Source organism: Podarcis erhardii, assembly GCF_964252035.2.
Source record: "Podarcis erhardii genome assembly, chromosome: 8".
Taxonomy (NCBI): Eukaryota; Metazoa; Chordata; class Lepidosauria; order Squamata; family Lacertidae; genus Podarcis; species Podarcis erhardii.
In genome coordinates this window covers 1305922-1333027 of record NC_138499.1, presented here as the reverse complement: position 1 = coordinate 1333027, position 27106 = coordinate 1305922, and the positions used below count along the sequence as shown (strand labels likewise).

The 27106-nt window shown below is 53.4% G+C and overlaps 1 protein-coding gene across 1 annotated transcript; it reads right to left on the bottom strand.

Moving 5' to 3' along the window:
* Nucleotides 1-420: 420 nt before the first annotated feature.
* On the bottom strand, nt 421-25052 carry LOC309348787 (casein kinase II subunit alpha-like). Its single transcript, XM_081874532.1, has 14 exons — nt 24894-25052; nt 19828-20080; nt 11101-11236; nt 10893-11004; nt 9729-9830; nt 7719-7769; nt 6648-6707; nt 6135-6218; nt 5195-5305; nt 4601-4702; nt 3870-3970; nt 3430-3578; nt 2229-2318; nt 421-962 (listed from the first exon to the last, which is right to left on the bottom strand). Exons 3-14 carry the CDS (start codon nt 11199-11201, stop codon nt 847-849), a joined length of 1179 nt encoding a protein of 392 aa, XP_081730658.1. The 5' UTR covers nt 11202-11236; nt 19828-20080; nt 24894-25052; the 3' UTR covers nt 421-846.
* Between the last annotated feature and the right edge of the window lie 2054 nt (nt 25053-27106).

Here is a 27106-nt window from a genome sequence, read left to right as displayed (position 1 = left end):
TACCCAATGTATCAGCCACCTGGAGGGTTTCACTGTTTGTGCTTTGGTGGTTGGTAAAAATAAAATATATTAAAAATAAAATAAAATAAAATAAAATAAGGGAGTCAGAATTTGAGAGTTGGAAGGGATGCCTGAGGGCCATCTAGTCGAACTCCCTTGCAATGAAGGAAACACAGCTAGAGAATCCCTGACAGGCGGCTGTCCAACGCCTGCTTAAAGGCCTCCAAGGAAGGAGAGTCTGTTCCACCGTCCAACAGCTCTTACTGCCAGCAAGTTCTTCCTAATGCTTGGTGGGACTCTCCTTCCGGGTAATTGGAGTCTGATCCCTGGAGCACCAAAGAAAAAAGCTTCTTCCATGACGACCTCCTTTTACACACACACACACACAACCAGGAACGAGTGTTTGGCCACACTGCCCTGTTAGGGACATAGAAAATAAATTTTATTCTCCACTTAGGTGCCCACACGGCGGCTGCATCCCTAACCACGACCCACATGGGAAGAGCGCAGCCGTCATCCCTCGAGACAGACCTCCTCCGCCCGTTGCCAGAGTCCGTGCTCGTTGCTGCAGAGGGGGAGGAGGAGGCGCGATGGCGGCGGCGGCAGCGGCCCAGGCTTGGCTCTTTGACATACTCAACAAAAACAAACGGGGGGAAATAATAATAATATCATATTCCAGAGACAGGACCCCCCCTCCCTGCACCTGCCCACCCCCACGCTGTCCCCCTCCTGCCGGCTGCAGGTGGGGGGCAACGGAGCCTTGCAGAGGCAGGCAGGCAGGCGGGCGGGCGGGGGGCAAAGCCGCGGGCTTGGCGGTGCTGGGAGCCAGAGGTGGCGCCGTCGAGGTCAAGGCTGCGCTCCAGCGGTGGCAGGCACCGGCGAGCCCAGAGTGTTTGGAGAGGAGATGACGGGAGAGGCTGCCAGGCTGCCGATGGGCTGAGAGGCGGACATGGAGGCAATCCCTGCAAGAGAGAGGGAGGAAGAGGGCAGAGCGTCAGGGCCCCGGCGGAAGGGGGTGGGGGAGCAGGGGCCCATCAGCCCTCCCTCGGGTCCCACGTGCCCCACGCCAGAGTAGTGTTACTGTCCTGAATGCAGTCAACACAGTTTCCTTCTTTTAGGTAACATGCTGCTCTGTTTGAATACAAAATAATAATAATAATAATAATAATAATAATAATAATAATTATTATTATTATTATTATTATTATTATTATTACTACGGTATTTTTGCTCTATAAGACTCACTTTTTCCCTCCTAAAAAGTAAGGGGAAATGTGTGTGCGTCTTAAGGAGCAAATGCGGCTGCGCAGCTATCCCAGAAGCCAGAACAGCAAGAGGGATCACTGCTTTCACTGCGCAGCGATCCCTCTTGCTGTTCTGGCTTCTGAGATTCAGAATATTTTTTTTCTTGTTTTCCTCCTCCAAAAACTAGGTGCGTCTTATGGTCTGGTGCATCTTCTAGAGCAAAAAATGTATCTATTATTTATACCCCGCCCATCTGGCTGAGTTTCCCCAGCCACTCTGGGCGGCTCCCAATAGAGTGTTAAAAACAATACAGCATTAAAAATTAAAAACTTCCCTGAACAGGGCTGCCCTCAGGTGTCTTCTAAAAGTCAGGTAGTTGTTTATCTCTTTGACATCTGATGGGAGGGTGTTCCACAGGGCGGGTGCCACCACCGAGAAGGCCCTCTGCCTGGTTCCCTGTAGCTTTGCTTCTCACAATGAGGGAACCGCCAGAAGGCCCTTGGCACTGGGTACTTAGATTAGCTTCTGAAGATTCTGCATTTTTCTGTATTACTTCCTTCTTTTCACTATTATTTTTGCCACTGCCCAGATAGCCATTTACTTCATTTTCAGAATCCCATAAAACCTTGGCTGTCATTTTTTTTTCAGGTGTGGAAAAAACAGTTCTACTTTGCTCCCTTCCACTGCAGCAACACTGAAAGCTGAAGGAAATGAATTATTTAAAAGCGGACAATTTGGAGAGGCCGTCCTCAGATACTCAGAAGCAATTGAAAATGTAATTAGTTCTGGAATCCAAAGTCCAGAGGATCTAAGTATTTTGTATTCAAACAGAGCAGCATGTTACCTAAAGGAAGGAAACTGCGTTGACTGCATTCAAGACTGTAACAGTGCCCTAGAACTTCATCCATATTCTCTGAAACCTCTTCTGCGTGAGCCACGCCAGAGCAGGACAGACAGGGGCAGCCCCGGCTCCGGAAACCTACCTGCCAACATGCTGGAGGAGCTGACGGGCGTGTTAGCTGCCGAGAGCACCGTGGAGGAGCCCATCCTGGCCGGATCTTTCACTATTGGATCTGGACAGGAGAGAACAGAAATGAGATGGGGGTGGAGTTGGAAGGGAACCCCCAGGGGAATCTAGTGTCAGGGGCTGGGTGGGTGCAGAGAAATGGTGGGTGCACCAGGTGGGGAGCCCCCAAAGGAACCAAGAGAGGGAGAAGGGTCAGAGCCTGGGGATTGGCGGTGGGGCGACTCTTGAGTGGTCGAAGGGGGAGAGGACCGCAGGGAGATGGCGCCGGAAACTGGAGCAGCAACAGGGTTTAGTGAGCAGGAGGAGGCTGTGGCAGAGAGCAGTCCAGACTCAGAGAAAGGAGACAGAGGGGAGACCGGCTGCTGAAGAATCCAGGGAGTCTCTCCCTCCTGCTGCAACCAACTCCCTTCCCCCTTGGTCTCCCAGAACACACAGAAATGAAAAGAGCGGAGGAGAGGTTGGCTGCATGCAGATGCAGTCTTCGATTGCTTGGGGGAAACCCTGGAGAGGAGGGGACTGTGAAAAGGTGTGGTGGGGGGGTGACATTCAGTCCTCACAATTGCCTCATCGGGGAAAGACCTACTACGAAGACTTGCCATGATCACGAGGCCTGTGCTGGTCCCCACCGCTTGCCAACCCAAAGAGCACCCCAATAGCTACTGGAGCCGGAGGGAGAGCTTTGGGGTCCCCAGAGGGCAAGGGGCCCTGGGGGAAGGGGGAGGCACTGGCAGGGCCTGCAGAGCTTGGGCAGAGCCCAAGGCGAGACCAGGAGTGAACGTTGGGTGCTTGAAGACACCGCTGCAGGGTCGTGGGCAAAGGCCTGGGAGAAATGGCCTGGCATCCCTCATGGCAGAGTCTTGCGCTGGGCCAGAGACCCTCAGGCAGGTAAGCAAAAGGACAACGGGCAGGGTGGAGCAACTGGCCAGCTAGAACCGAGTGCGCCATTGTAGGGGGAGGCGGGGGGGTGTCCTCACCTGGAGGGCTGCGGCCTGATCCGAGGTGGGGGGCAGCAGCAGTGTTCCCACTATGCAACCATTCAGCAATGGCTCCCCAGATGGATGGGCACCCGGGTGGCCCTGGCTCTGAGAAGGCTGGCAGCCAGGGCCCAATAAGGAGGGGGGCAGGAGGGGAAAGTGGCGGGGGCGGGGGGCACGTACAGAAGTAAGGGTGCTCCATGGCCTCGCGGGCCGTGAGCCGGGTCTGGTGGTCGTAGCGCAGCAGCTTGTCTAGGAAGTCGAGGGCCTCGGTGCTGACCAAGTGCTGGTTCTCGCTGTGCACGAAACGCTCCCATCGCTTGCGAGAGTGTCTGGGCAGGAGAGAGGCAGGCGGGGGGAGTCAGAGGTCTGGCGCTCAAGGGCCCCGAAGCCACGCGCTGCAAGGCCGGGGCCCCGGGACCTCAACCCACATACCCCACACACAAGGGAAAGGGGTTTTGGGGGCAGCGCAAGGCCCTTTGTGTCTGCTTGGAAGCCCCTCTCGCCAAGAGAGAGGGACTCTGGTCTGGCAAGGAACGGAATCACAGAAGGGTCCCCCAAAGGTCATTCAGCCCAACCCCCCTGCAATGTCCTGGCAAGGCCTCCGGGTGCCCCGCGCTCACCTGCCAAGGATGTCGTTGAAGCGGGGGTCCAGTTCAATGTTGTACTTGTCAATGTAGTCATAGAGGTCCTCTGTGCCCAAGACCTTTGCGATCCGCACCAACTGGAGAGGGAGGGGGAGGAGACAGTGAGAAAGCACAGAATGGGGGGGGGGGGAGAAGAGAGAAGGCAGGATCCCACCCACGCACCGAGCGAGGGGTGCAGACAGGGCCCAGCCCGGCTAGAACTGAAGCAGGTGCAGAATTAGAAAATTCTTGGAAGTAAGAAATAGGCTTAGGGGCAGAATATGGGCTAGTAAATATTAAGGGTTAGAATATTAATAAAGGAGAAGAGCTTAGTAAATTTTAGGAGTCAATATTATTAGAAATATCAATTTGGAGAACTGTCATAGAGGTGGATTGAACGAAATTCAGTTAGAGGGGATGCGAGGAAGTCAGTTATTAATGTTATGAGAATTAGGTATCTGAAGAAATAATTTTTTGTGTGTTTAGTTTACTGTATTGTAAAGTGTTTTTCTTTGTTGTGTGTTTTGTAATGTCTTTTTTTGTCATAAATGTGGAAAATCAATTAAAAAAATTGGGGGGGGGGGGATAGAACTGAAGCAGGTGTAGCCTCACCTGAGCAGGTCTCCCACCGCAGTCCTGCTGCCGCCACCACCACCCCGCAAACAAATGGCCCGTTTCCTCCTCCCCCTTGGGCAAAAGCGAGAACCAAAAACGAGAGTCTGGCTCACCTGGTCGTAGTTGTCGTGTCCGTGGAAGAAGGGCTCCTTGCGGAATATCATACTGGCCAGCATGCAGCCCAAGCTCCACATGTCCAGGCTGTAGTCATACATCTGCAGAAGGAAGGGGGGGGAGCAGTGAAGCAACCGGGGGGGGGGGAGGCAGGAAGAGAGCCACCAAGAGAGAGGACCCCTTCCCCCTCCCCCCCCTGCCCCAGAACCAAGCTTTCAGAAGGCTACAAACACCTTCGCCCCCTGCCCAGCCTTGCCCACCCCTCTGTTTCCGTCGGCTCAGACCATCTCCAGCTGGACCCACTGCCGTGGGCAGGCCCCCCAGGGACACCGACCCCCTGCCCCCTTCCTCTGGAGAACCAGGTGGCACGGATGGTCCAGCCCATGCCTGTCCCAAGCAGCATCTCCAGCCAAAACACCCTTGTTTTGAGGTGCTTGGGCAGCAGAGCGCCCTCTTCGCACGCAGGCGTCCCCAGGCTCTCTCCCGAGGATGGAAAAAGGGCCCTGGGGTGCCCTGCTGCTCTCCCTCCGCCTGGAAGGGATGGGCTGGGCGCCACGCAGCGCTGCGGAGCAAGGCCCCGGCCTCCAACCTACCTGGTAGTCCACCAGCAGCTCTGGACCCTTGAAGTACCGGGAGGCCACTCGCACGTTGTACTCTTGCCCCGGGTGGTAGAACTCGGCCAGGCCCCAGTCGATCAGGCGCAGCTGCAGGCAGGGAAGGGAAAGGCCAGGGGGCCCTGAGCGCCAGAGGAAGCGGGGAGGGAGGGGGGAGAGGACCCCCACCCTGGTCCCAGCAGCCAGGAGCCCAAGGGAGGCTGCTTTCAAGGAAACGGATCGTAAGAGTGTGCTGCTGATTACTATGTGCAATTCAACAGACAGGTTTTTTCACATTGTTTGAATTCGACAGATCGTTTGTTTTTTTGCTTGTTGTGGTGCTGTGGGGGTTAAACCACAGAGCCTAGGACTTGCCGATCAGAAGGTCGGCGGTTCGAATCCCCGCGATGGGGTGAGCTCCCGTTGCTCGGTCCCTGCTTCTACCAACCTAGCAGTTCGAAAGCACGTCAAAGTGCAAGTAGATAAATAGGTACCGCTCTGGCGGGAAGGTAAACGGCGTTTCCGTGCGCTGCTCTGGTTCGCCAGAAGCGGCTTAGTCCTGCTGGCCACATGACCCGGAAGCTGTACGCTGGCTCCCTCGGCCAATAAAGCGAGATGAGTACCGCAACCCCAGAGTCGGTCACGACTGGACCTAATGGTCAGGGGTCCCTTTGCCTTTACATCTTTTTAGCTCTGTGTGATTTATCTGTACTTTAATTTTTTGCAAGCCGACTTGAGCCCTGCTTCTGGCGGGTGGGGTGGAGATGGGGCATAAATACATAGGTAATCTTGGGCACAGTCCTCAATGTGTCTCCAGACTGTGACAAACACTCCCTAGCCGGACACTGCTGGACCGGCTGACTGGCCTTGAGCCAGCTGGCTGTGCCAGGTGAGGAAACCTCCATGGCTCCCCGCGACACTCACCCCGCAGCGGCCTTACCTTCCGGTGTTCGTGGTCTATCATCACGTTGTGAGGCTTGACGTCCCGGTGCATGACGCCCATGCTGTGGCAGTAATCCAGCGCCTGAAGAGAAAGTGGGAAAGAGAGGTGGGCAGCGGCAAACAGGCTGCGTTTGGAAGAGCGTCCTTGCCTTGCCTCAAAAGAAGAGCCATGCAAGGAAGCAGCTCTGGGCTCAGGATCCGGCCCCTTTGCCAGCCTACTCCCCACGACCACACAAGTTCTCTCCCAGCCCTGGCTGGAGTCGACAGGGAGCGGATCTGGGGCTTTCTGCATGCCAGGGCAATGCTCCTCTACTGAGCCACAGGCAAAGCAGGGAAAGGACTGGACGCCACCCACAGCGAGAAGCATGCGCACAGCCTCTCTTGGGCTCCTGGGTCACAGGTCAGGAGCCCCTGCTCTGCCCCCCAACCCGGCATAGTCACTGTGTGGGGCTAACCAAAGCACAGATCAGCTCATCTCCCCCACCCAATTTCCCTGCTCTCAGTTGCTTACCTTCAAGATTTCATACATGTAGAATCGGATGTCAAAGTCCGAGAGCGTCTGATACAATTGCTTGGAAGAAAAGAAATATTGCAGAAGTTCCATTAGCAAGACAAACCCCAGAGCTCTGGGCTTGATCTGTTTCCAGCAGCAAGGCTCTGCCCTGGCAACTGCAATGAGCTGCCAGCACAGCACCTCTCGACTTATGCTCGGAGCACCTCTCTGCACATTGCCGAGGGATCACAACAACCTGCCAGGTCTGGAAGGATGCTGAAGGGCTTCAAGGTTAGAGGGCTTAAAAGGGAGACTTTGAAGCCCACCCTGCTCACAGCAAAGCTGAAGGATGACTTTCACACACGTCCCCTCCAAACGGGATCACAGAATTGTGGAGCTGGAAGGGACCCCAGGAGTCATCTAGTCCACCCCCCTGCAATGCAGGAACAGCAGCTAAAGATTACGAGACTACCGCTCTTCACCACTACACCACACTGGGAGGAAGTAGGCTTCCTAGGACTAAGAGACCAAAGGAATAGCGGACAGAAAAACCCATTTGACTGCTCTCAGGTGGGTTTTATGGTGGTGGCCTAGGAAAGAAAGCATCGCACACATGGCCCAAACAAGGACAGGGCTCTTTAATCCGGAAATTAAATTAGCCAAAGGAAATGGGGCAGGGAGGAACTAACAGCTGGGCCTGCATAACTGCCTTTGGATGACATCTGCTCTCCACACCTTTCAGGTGGTATGTCTCTCTCTCTCTCTCTCTCTCTCTCTCTCTCTCTGTGTGTGTGTGTGTGTGTGTGTGATGGGCAACAGATAGAAGGAGGGGCAACAGTGAGGAGCTGGAGGGGGGAGACCTGAATAAAGCTGACACCACATCCCTCCCCCAAGTCAGGCCATCACTGACTCCACGTCAAAGATGGGTTTTCCAGCAGCCCTGGAACAGAAGGGTGACATTGCGCTGCGTCTCCAGGACTTTAGACCCATAGTTAAGCTCCACCCCACCCCACCTAATACACATGCACACACATCAAAAAGTGAGGAGACACCCAGAGGCATCGCATCACCCAACCGGCCTCCACTCACCTTAAAATCTGTATTGTTGACATGCTCAAAGACCAGGGCGGGTGTCCGGGACTGCAGAGCCAGCGCAGAGCGTTCCAGGGCAGGAGAGAGAGAAAACAGAGAATGACCAGAAGGGTTTAGTCTCAAAGCCGTGAGAAGGGGCAGAGAGGAGCACAGTCTTCCTTCTCCCCTAGCCCCCCAAAAGCTACTGTGGCCACGCTGCATCTATGGGGCAGGTGAGCCAGGATGGGGGTGGGCTGAAGGGAGACAGCAGCCCCCTGAGAAGCCCCCCAGCTCAGTTCTGGGGGGATCACCAATGGCTAGGATTCTTGAAAAAGAAGCTGGGCGGGGAAGACTTGGTTTCTGACGCAGAGAGGTGCCTGTTCCCCTCTGAAGCAGGACCGCAGGCTCAAGGTGGGCAACGGATGTAGCCGAGTGGCAGAACACCTGCTCTGCGTGCAGAAGGGCCCAGGTTGCACCCCAACGGCATTTCCAGGTAGGGCTGGCAGAGATGCCTTGCCTGGAAACCGGGAGAGCTGGTCAGGGCAAATACTGAGTTATGTTCCTAAGGGGTCCTGAAGCACACAATTAACCTCTCCTAGGGGGCTCTAGGCCTGGGCTCCAGCAGCCAAGAAAGAACGGCTGGATTTCATTTCATTTCACTTTATATACTGCCTTTCTATATTACAGTGGTACCTCGGGTTAAGTACTTAATTCGTTCCACAGGTCTGTACTTAACCTGATACTGTTCTTAATCTGAAGCACCACTTTAGCTAATGGCGGCCTCCTGCTGCCGCCGCACCACCGGAGCACAATTTCTGTTCTCATCCTGAAGCAAAGTTCTTAACCCGAGGTACTATTTCTGGGTTCGCGGAGTTTGTAACCTGAAGTGTCTGTAACCTGAAGCGTATGTAACCCAAGGTACCGCTGTACTATGCACAAGGCAGTTTGCAGGCTGAAGAAACAACAAAGTAGACGGCAAAGATCACACACCTAATAACCATCTGAGCCGATACAAGAAAGGCAGAATGGAAGCATAACTTTAAAATAAACAACTTATATCTGGATCCCAGGGAGAGGCCCTGCAAAAACTGCCCTGACACACTCTGCTAGCCTGGAGCTTGGAACGAAGTAGGCTATGGGCTGTGGATAAAAATAAACACCCCACATAGCCTGATACATAATAATAATAATAATTTATTATTTATACCCCGCCCATCTGGCTGGGTTTCCCCAGCCACTCTGGGCGGCTTCCAACGGAATATTAAAATACAATAACCTATTAAACATTAAAAGCTTCCCTAAAAAGGGCTGCCTTCAGAAGTATTCTAAAAGTCTGGTAGTTGTTTTTCTCTTTTACATCTGGTGGGAGGGCGTTCCACAGGGCAGGTGCCACTACCAAGAAGGCCCTCTGCCTGGTTCCCTGTAACCTCACTTCTCACAATGAGGGAACCGCCAGAAGGCCCTCGGCGCTGGACCTCAGCATCCGGGCAGAATGATGGGGGTGGAGACGCTCCTTCAGGTATACTGGATCGAGGCCATTTAGGGCTTTAAAGGTCAGCACCAACATTTTGAATTGTGCTCAGAAACGTACTGGATCAGGGAGCCAAGAGCTCACCTAGACCTGCCCTCTGGCCAAAAGGCAGCCCCCCCCTTCCAGGCAGAGCCCACCAGGAGAGGGCACAGCCTGGGGGTCCCAGAAGGGCGCAGGCTCAGCAGGCAGCTGCAGGTTCCAGGAGGAAGGAACATGGCGGAGAGGGGGAATGCTCTGCCCAGCCACAAAATGACAACTCCCGGTGTTGTTTTTTTGCCCAGCACGGCTGCCTTGCTGGAGGCAGGCCACGTCTCTGGGGTCCAGGTGGAGAGAAGCCAGGGATGTTTCCATGCCCCACTTATAGGAACTCCCTGCCTCTTTTGAAAATCAGCTTGAAAGGGGACCAGCTGCCTTGCGCTTCATCGAGCGCCGGGTGCATGAATGCTGCCACACACACACACACACACACACACACACACACACAAACCAGCCATTACCACGGGGTCCTTGACTATGTCTAGAAGGCTGATAATGTTGGGGCCTCCTCGGAGATTTTCGAGGATCTTGATCTCACGCTTGATTTTCTTCTTTTTTACTGGCTGGAAAAAGAGAGAGCAACACAGTCGTTGTCGTAAAGGTCCGGAATCAAGGCAACCGGGAGCACAGAGCACTTTGCAGACTCAAACGCACACTGAGCTCAGGTTTTGTTTTATGGTTCTCGGCTGAGGATCGCAGCACCTGCAATTCCACGGCAAAGGTGAGAGGATGGAGGAGGCGGGGGTCCAAAGGCCCCCCGAGGACACGAACTCCACCTGGGACTTCCTCAGGTTTCCTAGCCTTTAGGAGACAAGGCTGTTCAATGCAATTTCAAGCTTTGCTTTTGCAATTAAGATCCATAAACATAAAATCCTCCTCTTTCTTTTGAATCTGTTAGTAATTTATATTTAATTCTGGGTTTTCCCCCCCTGCCAGATAAATTTAGACAATGCTTTCCGCCATTCTTTAAAACATTCAATATTATCAATAATTGGTGAAGCTTAGAATAAAACCAACATCTTTAGCAATACATTCATCTTACCCACCGATATTCAGCCCATTAATGTCAAATTTAGACTTGACCAGATCTCTCTTAATTTCATTCCATAATTTCTCATAATTATCTTTATATAAATTCACATTTTTCACTGTTAAATTCACACCCAAATATCTCACTTTCTTCACAAAAACAAGGCCTGTCTTTTCTTTTCTCTCCTCGTTATCTAAATTTTTTTGCAACACTTTGGTTTTGCTCTTATTTAACTTGAATCCTGCTACTTGCCCAAACTCCTGAATCAGCTCCAGTGCTTTTCCTACACTGCGAGTCTGGATCTTGTAAAGTGAACACCAAATCATCAGCAAAGCAGAAACATCACCTTTCAAGAGGTTGCAGCACTTCATGTCTGCCACCTCAGCAGCCTCTACAACACCCCTGTGAGGTAGGCAGCTGTTATTCCCATGCAGGGGTTTGCCCACAGCTGCCTAGCAAGTGCCTGCCAGGGATGAGATTTGAACTGGAAACCTCCCAGCCCAACCCCTGGCCAAAGAGACACCACACACACACACCCCTGCCAGGAGAAAGGGGTCACAGGCAAGAAATTCAGGACCTCTTGCTCCCCACCCACCTTGAGGATTTTCACCACGACTTTCTCGTTGTTGGTGATGTTGATGGCTTCGAAGACCTCGCTGTATTTGCCACGGCCAAGCTTCCGAACAAGCTGGTAGTCATCTTGATTGCTGTTGGAGAAGAATAAGGTTTTTTTTGAAAGAGGTTGGCATGCTGAGGTGGGCTGCCTGTGGGCTAATCCAGCAGGGCTCTGCGGTTCCCCTTACCCCCATTCCACGACGTGTGACTCATAGTCCCAATATTCACGGGGCCTCTGTGTGTTGACGTCCGCATAGACCCTCGCTCGGCTTGGCACCGGGCCCGACATGCTCTCCCAGCCTGGAGGTCAGCGCCTCAATTGCTCTGGGGAAAAGGGGGAGGAGAGGATAAGCACAGGGGCATTAGAGAAAGGAACCGAAGGTCATTATTAGGCACTAAGATAAAAGAGAAGAGGGAGGGGAAAGGGGTATAGCAGTTAGAGTGTCAGACTTGGACCTGGGAGACAGGGGTTCGAATCTCCCCACTCGCTCAGCCATGAAGCTCGCTGTCTCTTGGCCCAGCCTGCCTCGCAGGGTTGCTGTGGAGCTTAAGTGAGCGAGAGGGAGAACCATGTTTGCCACCTCAAGATCCTTGGAGGGAAAAGACGGGGTGTAAATGCAGTAAGTAAATGATAAATGAAAGCTCTTCTCCCCAGCTCTTTTGCTCAGAACAACAAAGCAAACCCAGAAGCCGCCGAAATAGCTCTGAAGGGTCTCCTCTAAGTTGGGGCACTTGTGAAGCTTTGGTCAAGGGTTGGTGGCAAGAGAGAGCCCAGGAGAAGAGGAGGCCTCAAGAAGCACCAGCAATGGGAACCTGGAAGGCCCACGTGCCCATGCTCACACAGGGGCACACGCCTCGCTCCGTCTGCCAGCCTCGACCTTTGGCTGCCCAAGCCCTCAGGATGAGACCTGAAACAGCAAGAGCAAGAGGCCTGCACACCTCATGTTCTCAAGGAGCCAGCATGGTGGGTGGATGCGGAGATTGCATCCATAGTATCACGGCACAGGGGGTGAAGTTCTGGGGATGGCGTGCATATGCAAAAAAGCTCTCTACCTTCTGCACATTCAATCCGTGCAATTTCAATCGGCTGGCCTTCAACCACATAGCTGAAATCCTTCACACCCAACACATGTAATCTGTGATCGTAAACTGATCTGGGAGTAGGGGTGGGGTGCCTGATAGCGCCTCAGCTCATTGCCTGCTGGCAGGGAACTGCCATCAGCTCAGACGCGAGAGGTGGAAGGGCAGTTGTGTTATAGGGAACCTCCAAAAGTCTTGCGAAGCAGTTCCTCCTCTGGCAAGGAGGAAAGCCCCACCTCCAGAGGGAGGAGGTGGTGGGACCAGGGGATGCTAGGGAGAGCCTCAACACCGACCCTGAGCAAGCCAGAGGGGAGGGAAGTACTCCTTTGCCAGCCCCCACTCTGCTCAGGAGGTTTCGGCGCAGGGAGGGGAGGAGAAGGTTGGGGGTCAAGCGACTGTTATGCTGGGGGAGGTCCAATACCGGCCACTCCCTGATTCTGCTAGCGACTGCGCCAGACATGAACTTGCAATGCTCTTCACTGTAAATGGTTTTGCACTAAGAATAAAGCCTGGAAAAGACAGGTCGGAGTCTTGCCTGTTTGCTCTCGAGCAACTACACCAGCATCTGACACCTGCCTTGATCAATCTGAACAGCCGTGGCTCTCCAGGTTTCAAGCAGGAGCGTTTTCCCAACCCTGCATGGAGATGCTTGGACCGATCCTGCGGCCTTCTGCAGGGAAAGCAGGGAACCACAGGTGGGGTTGCGGGGAGAGCAGCAGGAGCAGGGCTGGTGGAGACCTTGCCACTTTCAACCGAGCTGAGGCTCCCTAGACAGAATCAGGCCCAGCCTGGAAGGTGGAGGGAAGGAGGAGCCTGCCTGTTTCCTGTGGCGTTGAGGAGCTGGCCTTGGGCTCCAAGCAGGCTCTTAGGGATTCTGCCTCCGTTCAGATGCCAGGCTGCCATCGCCGGACAAAACCCCTCAGGAACAGCCAGCAGGTCTCTTGTCAGGGCAAGGAGCCTGCCCTGCTGCCGCTGACTGCCTTCCAGGGAGGCCGGCCGATGCAGGAAGCGCTCGGGCTCTGCAGAGCCAACAGCCCTCCTGGCACCAAAAACCCTCCCTCCTCCTCCTGGCACCAGATCCACACGCTCTCTGCCCCGGAGGCCAATTAAGCCAGCAAGAGGAACCTGTTCTCTCTGCGCTTTCCCCCGTGCCAAGAAGCAATGAAGAGCAGGCCCAAAGAGCCCTAAAAATCTGCTACTCCAGGAAGCCCTTTCAGAGGACACTGTCTGACCCCACACCTGGGACCAAGCTGCCTCCTGCCGCTGCTGGGGCTCAGGCCCAGGAAATGAGGGCGCCATCCTGGTTTTAATGCCTATCCTGGGTGCAGGCCAGCTTCCCCTTGGCACACCGAGCCAGAGGACCAGCCTCCCTGGCCAGGACGTCCATCAGCTCTAAAGCCCAGTGATCCCCACGCGGACTTCCCAAGCCTCTCCTGGCTGTTTCAGAGTCTGGCAGGAAACTCCAGAGTCTACGGAACTCGCTGCCTCAGGAGGCGGGAGTGGATTAGGCAAGTTCATGGAGGAGAAGAGGGCTACTGATGGCCAACAGCCCTGATGGCTGTGCTCTGCTCCAACAGTCAGAGGCGGCCATGCTTCTAAATCGCAGTTGATGGAAACCGGGCATCCGGTTGGCCACTATGAGAGCAGGAGGCTGGACTAGATGGACCACTGGCCTGATCCAACAGGCTCTTCTTAGGTTCTTATGGCAGGTCAGCCCGGCTCCAGGAGAAGGAAAGTGAACCTGCCTAGAACCCCACAATGGAGGCCAATGAAGAAATCAGCAGAAATACATCTGCAGTTCCTGCATTGCAGGGCATTGGGCTAGATGACCCTTTGGGCCCGTTGCCAACTGATGACTCAGTTTTAATGCCTCCCAACCTGAGGGCCCTGCAGGAGCTCCAACCAACATCCCAGGGGGAGCAGAGAGGAAAGCAAAGCACCTCAAGGGAGTTTTGTCCTAGCACAGAGGAGACCCCTCAGACCATGCCTGCCATCTTCCAGCTTCCCCAACAGCCAGCTGCAAAAACGGCTTCCTTTGAGTCAGGTGAGGGCTTGCACATAGTGAGATGAAAGCAATGCGCATGCGCACACCCACACCCACCTTCGCCAGACTCTTCACCCTAGCAACTTAGCCAGACTCTGCTGGTTGAATACTATCAGAGCGCCTGGAAATATCAGACTCAGGCTGCAGGTGGTCCCCACCTGTAGGCAGGGAGCTTAAAAGCATCCCCTGGGAGACTGTGCAACAAAAGGCTCACCCGGTCCACCATCCTCTTTCCCACAGGCACCAACAAGAGACCTCCAGGAAGTTGACAAGCAGGACTAGAAGGTGTGCTTGTCCCCAGCACTGGGAATTTCAGCCTCCAATTCACCACCCTGATTAACGCCGTCTGTGCAGACACTAAGAGCTGAGCGACAGGGACCAAGCTCTGCCCATGGAAAACAGCTTCCTGTGGTATTTTATGTACGACTCTCTCCTGACAAAGACGCCAGAAAGCTTCCTCTGACAGCAGCAGCAGCAGCACCAGACTAGGATGCTCTTTCTGCTTTAAAGGGGGGGATCCAAGCGAAGGAAGGCCCCCGAGCCACACCTGCTGTCGAGCGAGGCTCCTCCAAGTAATCCCAGAAAAACTCTGCTCTCCTGTGCACCCTGCTCCCAGGCGAATGGGCACCTTGCTAGCAGGTGGAAGAGCAGTTTCTAAGCAGCGGCCAAGCTTGGGACGACGGCCTGGGGGCCAAACCCTGCCCCCTTCCCTGGGGTCTCCTTTTCCTTGCAGCCCCGCTTGCCTCCGCAGCCACCTCAGCAAATCAGCTGCAAAGCTGTCCATAGGCACCAGTTTCAGCAGCTTCCCAGGAATGAGGCTCTCTCGAATGAGTCTTAGCCACCTGGGACTCGGATTTGCATCCCTCAGAAGTCCTGCTGGGGGAAACCAGCAAGCGGGGGTGGGGTGGGAGGCAGCTGGATCCCTGGACTCTGCCTGCCTGGGCAGGGGCAGCGCCATCCCTCCTGGAGGCTGCAATGTGCAGCTTCAAAGGCGAGGCTCTGAGCGAGCGAAGGAGGGAAGGCTGGCTCAAAGGAAGGCAGCTGAGCGGTGTCTCTGGAGAGCCTCCCCCTCTCCGCCCCTTTGCTTCCAGGAGGAGGAAGAGAGAGGGCAGGCTGGCACACAGAGAACAGGAGAAGCAAGCGGCAAAGGACTGCTCAGCAGGAAGAGGAGGAGGAGGCAGGCGCTGCCAGCGAAAGGGCTTGGCCAGGAGTCCCACTAAGGTCAGACCCTCCAAGTGTCCCTATTTTCCAGGGAGGCCCCTGATTTAGAGAAGCCACCCTGATTATTTGATCCCAGATTGTCTCAGTTTTCCTTAAAGGTAAAGAGACCCCTGACCATTAGGTCCAGTTGTGGCCGACTCTGGGGTTGTGGCGCTCATCTTGCTTTATTGGCCGAGGGAGCCGGCGTACGGCTTCTGGGTCATGTGACCAGCATGACTAAGCCGCTTCTGGCGAACCAAAGCAGCGCACGGAAACGCCGTTTACCTTCCCGCTGGAGCGGTACCTATTTATCTACTTGCACTTTGACGTGCTTTCGAACTGCTAGGTTGGCAGGAGCCGGGACCGAGCAACGGGAGCTCACCCCGTCGCGGGGATTTGAACCGCTGACCTTCTGATCGGCAAGTCCTAGGCTCTGTGGTTTAACCCACAGCACCACGAGGGAACAGGCGTTTGTCCGCAGACAGCTTCCAGGTCATGTGGCCAGCATGACTAAGCTGCTTCTGGCGAACCAGAGCAGCGCACGGAAACGCCGTTTACCTTCCTGCCTATGTCAAAAGCCTTGCTGAAATCAAGATACACTATGTCCACAGCATTTCCCTGATCCACCAAGCTTGTAATTCTATCAAAAAAAGAAATCAGGTTGGTATGGCATGACTTACTTTTGAGAAACCCATGCTGGGTCTTAGTAATCACAGCATCCTTTTCTAAATGCTCACAGACCGACTGTTGAATTCTCGGTTCTACAACCTTCCCTGGTATTGATGTCAAGCTCACCGGTCGGTAGTTTCTTGGATATCCCCCCCCTTTTTTTTTGAAGATGGGGACATTTGCCCGCCTCCAGTCTGTAGGGACCTCACCTGTTCTGCAAGAATTCTCAGAGATAATAGACAAAGGCTCTGAGTTTACATCCGCAAGCTCCTTTAGTACCCTGGGATGCAGCTCATCAGGCCCTGGAGATTTGAATTCCTTTAAAGGAGCTAGTTGTTCCCTTGCCCCCACTTTTCCTATCTTGGGCCCCAGCTCCCTCCTTACATCATTTATCACCAGGTTGGGCACTGCTTTCCTTTTGGGTGAAGACAGAGGCAAAGTAGGTGTTGAGTGGTTCCGCCTTTTCTCTGACACCCAATAGCTTTTCTCCGTCTTCCCCACACAGAGGGCCTTCCACTGCATGTTCAGACCTCTCCCCACCTTTAAAACAACAACTTTACAGCTTAAAATTAAAAAATTCCTTCCAGTAGCACCTTAGAGACCAACTAAGTTTGTTATGGTATGAGCTTCAGTGTGCATGCACACTTCTTCAGATTCGTGCATGCACACGAAAGCTCATACCAATAATAAACTCAGTTGGTCTCTAAGGTGCTACTGGAAGGAATTTTTTTATTTTGTTTTGACTACAGCAGACCAACACAGCTACCTACCTGTAACTTTACAGCTGTTTTCATCCTCTGTATTTTAACATCTTTTTTTTTTTAATATTGTTTCCATTCTAATGTATTAAAGTTTAATTATTTTTAAAATGATGATCTTTCATCTGTTTTTAGCTTTTTGTATTTCATCCGTCTTGTTTTAATTTGTGTAAGCAGCCACGAGCCCCAGTTCAGGAAAAGGATGTAAATATTAGAATCAGAGAATTGGAAGGGACCCTGAAGGATAGTCAGTTGTCTCGGTTATGACAAGCATTCTTCCCTTTAACATGCTACCTTCTCAGAATCACTTCCCGAAAACAACGAAGGAATCCACTTACTCCTAAACCACAGGCTGCTTTGGGCACTAGGCCAGTGGATTACGAACGCAGCCGTAGGAATGCACTTCTCCACGGCCTCCGTCCCGTCCAGCTCCAGCCCATTCCAGACACAACAAGGAACCCGGAAAGCAGTGCAAGGAAACTGAGCCGGGCCACTAATATCCCCGGCTGACCTCTGTTGACTGGCAAACGAGCACAACACTGATCTAGCAGAGATTGCCAGCGCCGAGGCTGCCTTTCACTTGGAAGCAGCGGCCATGCTGGGTAACCCACAGGTCAAAGATATCCTCTGGAGCCGCAGCAGAGGCCTGAGAAAAACACTGCCCGCTCTGCTGGGAGCCCAAGTCAGAGCGGCTTCGATGCTTGGCTCCAGGAAATGGCACTGCCGTCCTGCCTCCCGTAAGCATGCGAGTTGCAAGGGGCCCAAAGGCTCATCTAGGGCAGCCCCCTGCAATGACCAGGAATATGGAACCCCGGAAGATGCTCGACACAGAGTCAGACTGTTACTCCACACTGAGCGACAGCAGCAATCTGAGATTTCGGGCAGGGGTCCTTTCCAGCCCTGCCTGGAGGTGCAGCAGACTTGAGGCTGCTTTTTTTCTGTGTTCAAAGCACCCCTGTGGGATGTGCCCCTGAGCTGCTGCCCTTTCTCAAACAGGCACTGCCCAGCAAATGGCCCCAGGATGAAGCAGAGGGTGCAAATCAGCTGCCAAAGCTTACAAGTGACCACATGGATCTGTGGAATTGTACCTTTGCAAATACCCTATGGAGTTTGCTCCACGTCTGTGAGGAGCCGATCTTTCAGTGTGGCAGCCCCTGTGAAATGGAAATCTGCTTAGTAACATTAAGCAGACAGCCTTGTTGTGCTCAAAGGGTTGGTGCTGATCTTAAAAGCCCTAAACGGCCTCGGTCCAGTATACCTGAAGGAGAGTTGCCACCTCCATCGTTCTGCCTGGACACTGAGGTCCAGCTCCGAGGGCCTTCTGGCGGTTCCCTCCCTGCGAGAAGCCAAGTTACAGGGAACCAGCCAGAGGGCCTTCTCGGTAGTGGCGCCCACCCTGTGGAACGCCCTCCCATCAGATGTCAAGGAAATAAACAACTATTTGACTTTTAGAAGACATCTGAAGGCAGTTCTGTTTAGGGAAATTTCAAATTTTTGATATTTTATTGCTTTTTTATCATTATTAATATTCTGTTGAGAGCCACCCAGAGTGGCTGGCAAAACCCAGCCAGATGGGCAGGGTATAAATAATAAGTTGTTGTTGTTGTTGTCTGACACCTGGTCAAAACTTTTCTGTTTTGACAAACCTACCTAGAAACGTATGCAAGTTTTACTTGGGCTAATAATAATGATGATGATGATGATGACAACGACATTGCTGACTATATTTGTATATTGACAATTCCTTTATATAACTGCCTAGGGACTCTTTGACTAAGGGGCTGACAAATTCTTCTAACTAAATAAAAAAATAGAGCACTGATTAGATTTTTCTCATGCTCAGCTGCACACCTGACCCTACAGTTGCTGAATACTCTTTGTCACATAGGACAGCCGAGGCTCCAGAGCAGAATTTGGCTCACCAAGAATCTCAGCATGTTTGCAATCCTCGTTATTGCAGGAGAAAACACAAGTGCTTGCACATTCAGACAGCATCCACTGAAATCTTGAGCAAAAGAGAGCTTTTCCCTCCCACCCCTCCCTGACCACAGTAATCCCTCCCAAAATATTTCAAAGTCTCTATATAGGCAGAACCCAGCAGAAAAGGTCACACAGGCACAACACCCAAACTGGCATAACCTGCCTTGGCTGACCAGGACTTCTGTATGACGGGGTGGTTTTAAACATGTAACTCGAGGCCTGTGTTTACAGTGCTTTGGTGCATTAAGAAACAGAGTGGAGCCTGAGGTAAGCCTCACACCAAGGTTGTGTGCATTTAAGTCAACACAACACCTATTTCTGGAAGTGGAGTTCAGCTGGAATTCTGAGAAAGGTCTCCTGTCTAAAGCTCCTGCGCGTGATAAATCGCTGCATTTCCTCCACTTCTCCATGCGCAGGCCAAGTGTGGCGAGCAACCTCAGCGTCAGGCCCTGTCTGCGCATAGCAAAAGAGATGCAGTGCCACCTTGGTTCCCCATGTATGCTGTGCAGACTCTCTGAACTAGGAGCCAGTGTAGCAGTCAGAGAGTCAGACCAGGACCTGGTAGGCCCGGGTTCGTGTCCCCACTCAAACACGAAGCTCACTGGGCTAGTCACTCTCTCCGCCTAGCCAGTGTGGTGTAGTGGTTAAGAGCGGGAGTCTCGTAATCTGGGGAACCGGGTTCGCGTCTCCGCTCCTCCACATGCAGCTGCTGGGTGACCTTAGGCCACTCACACTTCTTTGAAGTCTCTCAGCCCCACTCACCTCACAGAGGGTTTGTTGTGGGGGAGGAAGGGAAAGGAGAATGTTAGCTGCTTTGAGACTCCTTAAAGGGAGTGAAAGGCGGGATATCAAATCCAAACTCTTCTTCTTCTTCTAGCCTACCTCACAGGGTGGTTGTGAGGATAAAATGGGCCGGGGAGGGACCTATGAGCTCCTTGGAGGAAAAGGTGGGGTATAGATGCTAGAAATGAATGAATCCAGGACCCGAGAATCAGCATGCAATCCTTGACAACAGGCAGACACAGGGTGCAAACAGGGAGCAGGGACAGCAGCAGACTGAGCTCTCCGTTTGCACCAGCACCCAAGCTTGCCTCCGCACCAGCTCACGCTTTCCCTCTCACCCCGAGAAACGAGAGGGTGAGCCCCAGGTCACCGGCAGTGAGTTCGCCAAAGCCTCCTCCTACCTTGAGCCTTGGTTAATCTGCAGCTCCACCGCAGCCTCCGGGAGCCGTCCTGCGAGACGCAGAGCAAGGCACGTGCAGCATTCCAGGCCGGCGGGAGTTTTGGGGGGAGGAAGGGGGTGGGCAGCCGGGCAGAGCTCAGGAGGGGCGGCCAGACGCTTCCACCTGGTCAGCAGGTCTCCATCGGGCCCAGGAGGACAAAACGCAAAGGAGATTCCCGAAAACCCAGGCGCCTCTTCACAGCATCGCCCTGTGCCTGGAAGAACAGCAAAGGCTTAGGCAGCTCATCTCCATCTCCACCGCAACACACACACTTCACCAACAACACAGCCTCAGCCGTTGTGAACGGTGTGCTAAATTGAAAGAGTATGGACCAGTCTTCCTCAGCCTGGGGCCCTCCAGGTGTTTTGGGCTGCCATTCCCCATAATCCCCTGCCAGCATGGCCCGCAGGATGCTAGGGCTGATGGGAGTCGTAGTTCAAAGCATCTGGAGGATGCCAAGTTGGGGGAAGGCTGGTAGAGGCAAAATCCCAGCAGATAGGCCAGCAACCATCAACCCTGTCCTACTCAGAAGGGTCCTCACTTAGTCAAGTTCATTCATTTCAGTGGGTCTACTCTGAGTAACAGTGAGCTGCCATATACCTGCAGTTTAAATGGAGGAGGGAAAGGATTATATTATAAACTAAAAGAACAATTTCCTAAAGAAAAAACCATGTAGGGTTCATAAAGGGTTTTGATCATAGACTCCTAGAACTGTAGAACCATAGAACCTTACAGCTGAAAGGGACCCAATGGTAATCTAGTCCAACCTCTTGCAATGTAGGAATCCCTGGGTGGGCTGAAATCAGCGATCTTCCCGTTAACAACAAGCAGCCCTGACCCACTGCGCCTGAAAGAGCATTGATTGTAAATACTCCTGTCTGCTCCAGTGCCAAGGAATCAAATTCCACTTGGAGAACAGCACCTTCTACTGAGCAGTAATGGGCGAGATATGCTCTTCTAAATAAGCAAAATAAATATTGATGGGGGGGAGCAGAAAGCAGAGACACACACAGCAACCGGCCTGGGCTGCCTCTCAGCTGCTGGGGGCTGCAAAGACTGCCTGGGCCTGATTTGATCCAGCCATCTTTACAGGATCAAGAGAGAGTGTGCAAAGATGACTTTTCACAGGTCAGTTATGCCTTGATTCAGGCCTAGCCAGCATGGGGGTGACCTCCAGACTCCCACCAGCCTCAGGAAATAGGGCCAGTGGACAGGGATGGTGGGAACCATATCTGAGACCCCTGCCTTAATTGTCCAGCCATCCAGACCAGGCTTGCTTGCTCTGAAAGTTTAGCACATTCTTACAGATCTTGCACGTGTATATATAAGGCAGCAGGCTCCCAAGCACAATGCAAACCAACACAGCAATGGGAAGGGCCGCAAAACATCTGTTTTGGATGCAAAAGGTCCCAGGTTCAATATCTGCAAATAGGGCCAGTAACTCAAAATCCTGAAAATCCATTACTACCAGTCAGTGCAGACAATGCTGAGTGAGATGGACCAATGGTCTGAGTCATAGAGTCGGAAGGGACCCTGAGGGTCATCTAGCCCAACCCCCTGCAAAGCAGGAATCTCAACCAAAGCATCAATGACAGAGGGCCATCCAACTTCCAAGGAAGGCGAGGCCACAGCCTCCCCCGGAAGACCGTTCCAGCATAAAGCAATTTCCTGTGGGGTGGGGAGGGAGGGAAGAGAAGAGAAGAGCAAGCTCCAACACTGAGAGCCCCAAATGCTGCAGCGCCATCACTCGACGCCCCGCCTGCCTGCACCCCAGTACTGGCCAGGCTTGCTCACAGAGGCCAGAGGCCCATGCACAAAGATCTCCCGCTTGGTCTACTACAATGCGCTCTACGTGGGGCTACCTTTGAAGGCGACCTGGAAACTACAACTAATCCAGAATGTGGCAGCTAGACTGGTGACTGGGAGCAGCCGCCGAGACCACATAACACCGGTCTTGAAAAAGCTACATTGGCTCCCAGTACATTTCTGAGCACAATTCAAAGTGTTGGTGCTGACCTTTAAAGACCTAAATGGCCTCAGCCCAGTATATCTGAAGGAGCGTCTCCACCTCCATTGTTCTGCCTGGACACTGAGGTCCAACACCAAGGGCCTTCTGGCAGTTCCCTCAGTGCGAGAAGCCAAGTTACAGAGAAGCAGGCAGAGGGCCTTCTCGGTGGTGGCACCTGCTGTGTGGAACGCCCTCCCACCAGATGTCAAAGAGAACAACAACTACCAGACTTTTATAAGACATCTGAAGGCAGCCCTGTTTAGGGAAGCTTTTAATGTTTAATGCTGCATTGTTTTTAACACTCGATTGGGAGCTGCCCAGAGTGGCTGGGGAAACTCAGCCAGATGTGCGGGGTACAAATAATAAATTATTATTATTATTATCATCATCATCATCATCATCATCATCTTGCAAAGGGCTGAGTGCAGAAGGACATCAAAAGATGGGCTGGAGCTCAGCGACTGAGCACAAGGCGCAGCATTGCCTTTGAAAGGATCTCTGGAGACAGGGCTGGAAAATGCCACTGTCTGAGAGAAGCCAAGGCTCTGCAGCCGGCAGGAGTGGACAGCACTGAGCTAGTCCAGTTCTGCATAAGGCAGAACATGAGCAGATGCAGCACCTGATCCCAGGTGGTCTAACGAGAACGGTTTCCCAAAACTCATGGGTCCTTCCCGATTAATTTCAGCTAAAGATTAGGAGAAACTTCCCTATGGCCAGAGCTGCTTGACAGCAGAGCAGACTGTCTCCAGAGGTGACAGGCTCTCCTTCGCTGGGGATATTTCAGCAGAGGCCAGGTGTTCATCCGCAGGGATGCTATAGAGCTGAATCAGAGATGTCGTCAGAAGGAACCTCAAGCGGTCATGTAGTCCAGCCCTCTGCAATGCAGCAAAGTCTGGCTCCTGGTACTGGCCAGGGGACCAAAGCCGCACCCCAAAGGCTGCTCCCACTGTCCCCAGGAATAATGTCAAGTCAAGAGGGAGGCCAGTCTGGCCCCATGCATTGGTCAGAGGAGGAGGAGGAGCAGCAGCAGTTGCAGGGGGCTTGTTCCTTCATCCCCTGGTGGAAAGAACCCTTGGCTCCAACTGCCACTTCTCTGGCCCAGGACAGCAGAAGCAAAGGGAGAGGCCCCTCTGCCCACTCACCCACCCCACCCTGTACAGGGAAAGCTGCTGTGGGCTGCTGTTTAAGCAAGAACACCAACAGGGGAAGTTTGGCCTGGCCAGAACTGGGCCTGAACGCCCACTTCCGACTCACCACTTTGGCCTGCCAGAATTAAAGGGATCCCAAGACCCTGCAAATTGCAAGAGTCACAACTTGGAAGAAGGGGCCTCGCCTCCATCTTTCCCCTCTGCTTCCCTTGCAGTGCGTGAGATGCTTTGGGAGGCTAGAGTTGTCCGAGAACAACTCCAGGAAATAAAAGCCGGATCTTGCACTGAGAAGGAGGCGGCTGGACCTTCCCAAGGTCCTTTCCAACCCAGCGACTCCCATTAAGTGCTCAAAGAAGCACTCAAACACGGACACAAAGGGGACAGGCCTTTCCGGATCACCTGGTTGGGCTGTTGAAAGAGCACTGTTCCGGCACTGGGCTGCTTGTGCTGAGGACTTTTTATCCGCAAAGGCCAAAGGCAGACCTGCTTAAATCAATGTGTTCCTCCCATGTCACCCAGGCGGCTTATCACGGGGCATGATCTTGCGCTTAGTTGGCAACAGCCTCTTGCCTGACCCTAAACCGATTAGAGCCGCATTTTCTGAATTCCAGCTGTATTTGGACTACAACTCCCATCATCCCTAGCTAGCAGGACCAGCGGTCAGGAATGATGGGAACTGTAGTTCAAAAAAACAAGTTTGGGACACTGGATTAGAGGAACGCAGGAAGAAGCTGTCAAACCATTGCTCCATTTAGCTCAGTATTGTCCACACTGGCAGGCAGCACCTCCCCAGGGTTTCAGGAAGGGAGTTTGGCCCAGTTCTCGCAGGAGACGCCCCTGGGGTTTCAACCCGGGACCTTCTGCATGCAAAGCAGGTGTTCCGCAACTGAGCTGTGGCCCTAAAATAAAAATGCATCTATGCAAACGGAAGAGGTGAGAGTTAAGCAAAGAACTGATTCCAGTCGCAGAGTGGGTCTTATGCGTCTCAGAACTTGTCATTCTTTGATGGGGGGTTATATCCCCTCAGGATGAGGGTCCAGCGCTGGGGACGGGGCAGCTTCGGAGACAACAGGGAAGGTTGGGGTGGGGAATTTGTGGGTGCCAAAGCGCCCCAGCACCATGCCCACCTATCTCAGCAGGCTGCAAAACCCCCAGAGGGAATCTGAGGTGCAGGCACCCTCCCCGTACACCCCCTACCAGACAGGCCCCCCAGCTGCTCAGTGTCTGGGGCCCCATTTCACTGGGGGAGGGGGGGAAAGGAAAGAGAGATGACAGGAAGGGCCTCCCCATTCAGAAGGGACCCTTTGCCACCCAAACCTATGCTGACCCCACCCCCAAGCCCACAGATCGTATCCCCCCCTATAACTGCCCCACACACTTGCCAGGCGGGCAGAGAAGCCAGCTCACTCCTGGGGGAAGAGGACCCTTCGCCTGCCCGCCCCCCTCCCAAAAAAAATTGATGGGCATTGCCATTCAAACAGTGTGTGTGTGCCAGGTCATGTGATCGATTATGTGGGGCAGAGCTTACCTGGAACACCCCCCCCCCCATTCAAGTTCGCACCTCTGGAAGGGGGGGCTCTCTCATTCTCTCTCACCCCCTCACTCCACGTCCAGGTAGGAAGGCCTCTGTCTCTCCCCCCCCCCAATTTCCCTCATCCCCCCCCAGTCGCCCCCCCTGCCCTGCTCCAAGGGCCCCCCCACCCATATCCTCCACCAACACCCCCCAGGTCCGCCACGGACACACAGCCTGGCCCCCTCCCCACCCCCAAATGAAGGACCCCCCCTAAGAAGAGGGTCCCCCCCCCATTTTCCCTTCCCGCGGCGAAGGGGCTTCTCTCCCCCCCCCCCCTCCCTCTCTCCCGCTTCTTTACCTCGCCGGGCCGCTGAGGCGGCGGCGGCGGCGGCGACCGGGTCGAGCAGGTCTCTCCCGGGTCCGCTCCTGGTGGGAGGAGGGGGGCAGGGAGGGGGCTGGCCTCTCCCGGGTCCGCTGGGGGGGTGACAATATGGCGGCGGCGGCCGCGGGAGGAGGAGGAGGGAGGGAGGGAGGGGCCAGTGAGGTTTTCCCCCCGCCGGGCCGACAGGGGGCGCTCGGCCAGGACTCGCCACTTCCGGCGCAGGGCCATAGAGAGCGCGGGGAGGGAAGGGCCGATCGGGGAGAAGCCCCTCTGGCACGAGGGCCGCACCATAGAGGCGGACATTCAACCGCTGCGCTGACGCGCCTGCCGCTGCCAGCCTCCACGCGCACAGTGCGCACGTGTGAATGGAGGGCGCTTTCACGTGTACGGCCCAGGAAGGGGGAGGAGGGGGCCCTGCTTCAAGGCACCCAGGCCTGTCCCCCTCGCCTGAATCCCTGGGAGGGCGTCGGAAGAAAGCACGTGTATGTCCGAATGTGGAGGTGAAGGAAGCACACGTGTGTGTGTGTCCCGGCCTCCCCTTTGCTTCGAGGAGCAACGTGGTTAACTGACGGAACTCCCTCCCCCAGAAGTGGCTTGAAAAGCCTTTTTGGTAGGCATTTGTTGTTTAGTCATGTTACAGATAGGTAGCCGTGTTGGTCTGCCATGGTCAAAACAAAATAAAATAAAAAAATTCCTTCCAGTAGCACCTTAAAGACCAACTGAGTTAGTTCTAGGTATGAGCTTTCGTGTGCATGCACACTTCTTCAGATACACACTTCTTCAGTGTATCTGAAGAAGTGTGCATGCACACGAAAGCTCATACCTAGAACTAACTCAGTTGGTCTTTAAGGTGCTACTGGAAGGAATTTTTTTATTTTATGTTGTTTAGTCATGTCCGCCTCTTGACCAGAGCACGCCAGGTCCTCCTGTCTTCCACTGCCTCCCGCAGTTTGGTCAGGCTCATGTTTGTAGCTTCGAAGACACTATCCAACCATCTCGTCCCCTGTCGTCCCCTTCTCCTTGTGCCCTCCATCTTTCCCAACATCAGGGTCTTTTCCAGGGAGTCTTCTCTTCTCATGAGGTGGCCAAAGTCTTGGAGCCTCAGCTTCAGGATCTGTCCTTCCAGTGAGCACTCAGGGCTGATTTCCTTCAGAATGGAGAGGTTTGATCTTCTTGCAGTCCATGGGACTCTCAAGAGTCTCCTCCAGCACCAGAATTCAAAAGCATCCATTCTTCGGCGATCAGCCTTCTTTATGGTCCAGCTCTCACTTCCATACATCACTACTGGGAAAACCATAGCTTTGACTATACGGACCTTTGTGAGCAAGGTGATGTCTCTGCTTTTTAAGAGGCTGTCTAGGTTTGCCATCGCCTTTCTCCCAAGGAGCAGGCGTCTTTTAATTTCGTGACTGCTGTCACCATCTGCAGTGATCATGGAGCCCAAGAAAGTAAAATCTCTCACTGCCTCCATTTCTTCCCCTTCTGTTTGCCAGGAGGTGATGGGACCAGTGGCCATGATCTTGGTTTTTTTGATGTTGAGCTTCAGACCATATTTTGCGCTCTCCTCTTTCACCCTCATTAAAAGGTTCTTTAATTCCTCCTCACTTTCTACCATTAAGGTTGTGTCATCTGCATATCTGACCTTGTTGATATTTCTTCCGGCAATCTTAATTCCGGCTTGGGATTCATCCAGCCCAGCCTTTCGCGTGATGAATTCTGCATATAAGTTAAATAAAGCAGGGAGACAGTACAGCCTTGCCGTACTCCTTTCCCAATTTTGAACCAATCAGTTGTTCCATATCCAGTTCTAACTGTAGGTTCTTGTCCCACATAGAGATTTCTCAGGAGACAGAAATGTAAATATCTCTTTTGGTACACTTGATGGGTGTTTGGTGGAGGGCAAGGAGAACCATGGGGCAGGGTCCAGGATGCTCAGATTACTTCCCTCAGACCTCCCCTTTCATGATGTAACCATGATGTAGTTTTTTTTGGGGGGGTAACATGGGGATCAGGATGCAGGTGGCGCTGTGGGTTAAACCACAAAGCCTAGGGCTTGCCGATCAGAAGGACCCCAGAGTCGTCCGCGACTGGACCTAATGGTCAGGGGTCCCTTTACCTTTTTAACATGGGGATTTAGCAGCTAATAAAAGATTGGGGGCTCTTTTGTTCGGGGCTTCCATCTTGTGGCA

What these genes read in the sequence shown, in the direction of transcription:
- LOC309348787 (XM_081874532.1), bottom strand. Translation starts at nt 11,201, where the DNA reads ATGTCGGGCCCGGTGCCAAGCCGAGCGAGGGTCTATGCGGACGTCAAC. An exon ending in TAGACCACGAACACCGGAAG is followed by an intron (nt 5,306 to 6,134) that starts GTAAGGCCGCTG and finishes CCCTGCCTGCAG; the next exon opens with CTGCGCCTGATCGACTGGGG. An exon ending in CTCCTCCAGCATGTTGGCAG is followed by an intron (nt 963 to 2,228) that starts GTAGGTTTCCGG and finishes TCTCTCTTGCAG; the next exon opens with GGATTGCCTCCATGTCCGCC.